The 5,000-nt window shown below is 38.2% G+C and overlaps 1 protein-coding gene across 2 annotated transcripts in view; it reads right to left on the bottom strand.

Annotated features, from left to right (window-relative positions):
• LOC144960566 (atrial natriuretic peptide receptor 1-like) overlaps positions 1-5,000 on the bottom strand; it is a 262,243-nt gene that overhangs the window by 13,201 nt on the left and 244,042 nt on the right. For both annotated transcript variants that reach the window (XM_078893777.1, XM_078893778.1), the window contains 5 exons: positions 4,362-4,433; positions 3,064-3,229; positions 1,546-1,701; positions 941-1,112; positions 96-245 (listed from right to left, as the gene is read on the bottom strand). In XM_078893777.1, coding sequence (XP_078749903.1) covers positions 96-245; positions 941-1,112; positions 1,546-1,701; positions 3,064-3,229; positions 4,362-4,433 — 716 coding nt within the window. The remainder of the gene's footprint in view (positions 1-95; positions 246-940; positions 1,113-1,545; positions 1,702-3,063; positions 3,230-4,361; positions 4,434-5,000) is intronic.

Genomic DNA, 5,000 nt, shown 5'->3' with positions numbered 1-5,000 from the left:
GAGCAAAAGTGAGTACTTGGAAAAGGCTCTTTACTTATAATAATCTCTCACCGCACAAGCGGCAACGAGGACAGTCCTTCCACTAAAACACTTACCTAGGCAACATGTTGTAAAGCAATTCCTCTGCCTTCTTCTTCTCGTGTAAATAGTCGGAAGTCCTTTCGTCCACTAGGGCCTCTAGATTGGTGGCGTATTGCTCCATTCGAGACAACAGGTTATCGAGAATGTCCCCCTTGTCACCCTCTCTGTCGAAGGGAAAATGCGAAACGTTAGATAGAATATGGTTGCTTTTTAATTCATTGAAGTTGATGTTAGTCTTGGTTGCAGTGATGACGTAAAGTAATCTAAAAAGTACAACGATAAAAAAATATTGAAATGAAGTAAAAAGGAAGAAGTCAACGTGCACTTATTTGTAGGTCTGATAACCCAAATTGTTATTGGTTTATTGTTGCAATGGAAATTAAATTGTGCGGCTATGTGGTCTTGTGGTATGACGCTCGTTTTCGAATGGGAAAGTCCTGGGTTCGAACATCACTTGGTGCATAGTTGAGTCCTCAGTAAAAGCTCTTTACTCACATTCTTTCACCGTACTCTGGTGACAACAACAACAACAACAACAACAACAACAACAACAACAACAACAACAACAACAACAACAACAACAATAAACAAACAATGGGAAGGAAGTTACAAAAGAATAAACAGGGGCTTTCACTCTTCAAAACAAGGTAACAACACATGGGACATAACTCTGTCATTACTACGCATACGAAACAATTACGCAGTTATTTCCCATTGAAATGGGAAAAAAAAACAATAACCCCCCTAAAAAAATCAATCAAACACACATACACACACACACACAAACACACACAAACCAATCAAACCCCCTTTCACATATTATTTATTTATCATTTATTATTTCATATTCCTTCCTTACTTATTCATCTTTTTGATGAGAGTTCTCAAACTCTGGAAATCGGGCCTGTCCGCGGGATCTTCCGACCAGCATCTCCTGATCAGACCTGCTAACTCGTCCTCGGGACATTCGTATTCCTCCAGGGTGGGACGACACGGGGGCTTGTGTCCGTTGCGGACTTTCTCTGTTATCTCTGGAAAAAAAAAGAAAGTGAAAAAGAAACAACCCCCAAAGAAATAGGGAAATCATGACGATATTATATAATGCGATCGACTGTATCCAGAAATGTTATATGGTCTAGTGGTACAAACTACATTTACAATGATAATGATGATGATGATAGTGATGAAGATAATAATAATAATAATAATAATAATAATAATAATAATAATAATAATAATAATAATAATAATAATAATAATGATCCCTTGTAAAGCGCTTTGAGCACGTTTAGTAGGTATTGCGCTGTATAAAAGCTCATTTAAACTAACGCAAAATATTGTCCACTACAACATGTTAAAACAGGCCCATAATAATTGCCCTCGGTTATGAGACCTGTCAATATATGTACCTAGCTCTAAGCGCTTCACACAAACATAATCGTAAATTATAAGGATGCCTCTTACCTTTTGGTGATAGGTCTATATTCTGTAAAAAGAACGCTCCGTTTCTATAGACTATTTCTTGGCATATGATAGCGAAGCTGTAGACATCTGCCTTCTGGGTGCCCGCCGACGGTGGTTCTGCCATGCGGAGTAACTCTGGGGCGGTCCACAGCAAACCTGGGACGGGAGATAGGTGGATGAGTAAACGGCAGAGAGGTGGTGGTGGTGGTGGTGGTGGGGGGCGGGGGGGGGGGGGGAGATGGAGGAATAGTTGGGTGGGTGGGTGGGTGGATAGGTGGATTACTGATATTGGATGGATCGCTGGATTGGTGAGTTGATGGATGGATGGGTGGAAGAACGGATGACTAGATGTATGGATAGAAAGATGGATGGATAGAAAGATGAATGGTTTGTTTTGTTTTTGAGGGTTTTACGGCGCTTGCAACACATTAAGGTCATATCGGCGCCAGTAAAAAGGGAAAAAATGGGATAGTAAAAAGTTCTAGAATTACAATTTAAGCACCCAAGAATAAGGCAGATAAAGGGGAATTGGTTCAAAAGAGAACAGATGTAGATTCTAAGAGCACACTATCAGTGTACTTAAATTGAGATCACCTAAAAGTCTCATCCAGACACAAGCACAGGTCCCAACTAAGAGGAATACACTCAAATGTTTACAAATCATATATAATACATAAATGAAACATAATACAGTGCATAACAGAGAGATGATTTACAAGGAAAAAAATATCATCTTCCAAAACTAACTATACATTTGACTGTTTCTCTCCTAGTCAAGGTATCCAGCCGGGTCCAGGACAAAACCAAGTAATCTCATTCCAAGACAAAGACAGAAAGCATGTTGGAAAACAGACATAGGGGGATAGAAGACATAGTATGTACCTCCCTGCCGAAAATGAATGGATAGAAAGATGGATGGATAGAGTCACAGTTGAATAGTTACTCTTGGGAACTAAATATAATATGGTCTATTTAATAGGGTAATTTCATCCTGTCTCAAATTCTTACCCCCCCCCCCCTTCCCGTCAATTCTTTTCTCATTCTACCAACACAGATTGCTCTCTATCACTTTCTCTCTCTCTCTCCCTCTCTCTCTATCACTTTTTCTCTCTCTCTATCACTCTCTCTCTCTCCCTCTCTCTCTATCACTTTTTCTCTCTCTCTATCACTCTCTCTCTCTCTCCCTCTCTCTCTCTATCACTCTCCCTCTCCCTCTCTCTCTCTCTATCACACTCTCTCTCTCTCTCTCACACACACACTCTCTCTTTCTTTATCACTCTTTCTTTCTCTCTATTACTCTCTCTCTTCTCCCCACTCTACCTCCTCTCGCTTTCTCACTCCCTCCCCCTCTCTCTCTTTCTCTCTATCTCCACCCCGTCTCCATCTCACAATTTATTTCTTTTCGTTTAATGAGTAATTAACCCCCCGCTTCCCTGCCAACTAAAATGAGAAAGAAAAATTAAAGAAATAACCAATCCACACTTGAGTAAAGAGAGGTAAATATCATACAATACTTACTTCTTTCTCTGGCGTAGGTAACTTCCTCTAGTTCCTCCTCCTTCTCTCTAAAGTAGTGAAGACCGAAATCCGTAATCTTGACCACGAACCGACTGTCCACTACACAGTTGCTGGACTTGAGATGACCATGGCTCTTGATGTCTGTGCTGTGAAGATACGCCATACCCTGGGCAGAGGCAAAAAAACAAAACAAAACATAATGTGTCACCCATTGGAATAATGACCACGCTAAACGTTGTTTGACATCAATAATATAAATGGTGCTGCCCGAAGCTCGAAGAAATAAATAAACAAATGAGAATTTGAATGTAAGCTTCAATTTGATATACGAATACAGATAAAATAGACGTTTGGGTATCCCCTTTATCAACACAAAACAGAACATTCATTCATCCTGTTTTGTTGATAAAGGGGAAACCCGAAACGTCAATTTTACCTGTTTACGTATATTAAACAGAAGCTTACATTCAATTTCACATTGTTATTTATTTTCCATCGATAGAAGACATGAATATTCACCATAATATCATCATTGCTAACACGACCTCAATGACCTCTAGCAACCATCACAATCGTCATCATCTTCATCGTCATTATCGTCAAATAACAAAAAAAAAAAAAAAAAAAAAAAAAAAAAAGAAAAAAAAATCAAACAAAACAAAACAATATGAAAAAAAAAACAACAAACAAACAATATACAAACAAAAACAAACAAACAATCAAACAAACAAAAACAAAACAAAACCCTACAAAAAAAAACAAGCAAAGGAAAGAAGGAACCAACAAAAGTACAAAAAAACAATGAAAAACAAACACACACGCAGACATACACACATACACACAACGCACAAATATACACTTATACATTCTCTCACACACATATACATGATAGATACACGCACACATCACACACACAAACACACATCACACTCAAACACATATACACCCCACACACACACACATACTCTCAAACACACACACACATACTCTCAAACACACACACACATACTCTCAAACACACACACACATACTCTCAAACACACACACACATGGTATTTACACACACACAAACACACACACACACACACTCAAACACACAAACACACAAATGCACACACAAATCAAACACAAAAACACACTCAAACACACAAACACACACATGCACACACAAATCAAACACAAAAACACACTCAAACACACAAACACACACATGCACACACAAATCAAACACAAAACACACACACACACACACACACACACACACACACACACACAAAGCCAAACCCAAGTCCACTCACCCTGACAATGTCCTGCATGATGGAATATCGGAACATCCAGTCCAGTTTGATTTGCTCGTTTTCCAACACGTCCTAAGGGAAATAATCAAGTAAATCATAATGGTAAGTTAGGTTATATGGAGTTAACGTTATTGAATGTACAGCTTGCATGTTAAAATTGACGTTTTCAATATTCAAACGTTTGTGGATATTTAAAAAAAACAAACAAACAAAAAACAAAAAACAAAAAAAACAAAAAAAAAAACCCAAAAAAACAACAACAACAAAAAAACAAAACCCAACAACAACAACAAACTCACTTTACTCCGTGAAAGCATTTAATCGACGTATACTTATTAACAGGTCCCATTACCCAAAAAAGTTATGGGCTCATTGTTGTACTGGAAATACTCTCCAACCAACGCAAAATAATATTGTCCATTACAACAATGTTAAATCAAGCCCATAATTGTGCCCCGGTTATCAGACCTGCAAATATATACACGTCGCATTTAATCTATCTTAACTTCATCAAATTGTACAAGTTGAGCTGGAAAATTCAAATTTGAATTGTTAAATTTACCCTTGCACAACGGGACAATAAGTCAGACATGAGTTGGAGTGTATAAAGGCTATGTGGTCTAGTGGTATGACACTCGA

The sequence above is a fragment of the Berghia stephanieae genome, chromosome 15 (assembly GCF_034508935.2).
Source record: "Berghia stephanieae isolate SIO BIC M18660-M18661 chromosome 15, UCSD_Bste_1.3, whole genome shotgun sequence".
NCBI classification, from domain to species: domain Eukaryota; kingdom Metazoa; phylum Mollusca; class Gastropoda; order Nudibranchia; family Aeolidiidae; genus Berghia; species Berghia stephanieae.
This window is presented reverse-complemented; position numbering and strand designations above follow the sequence as displayed.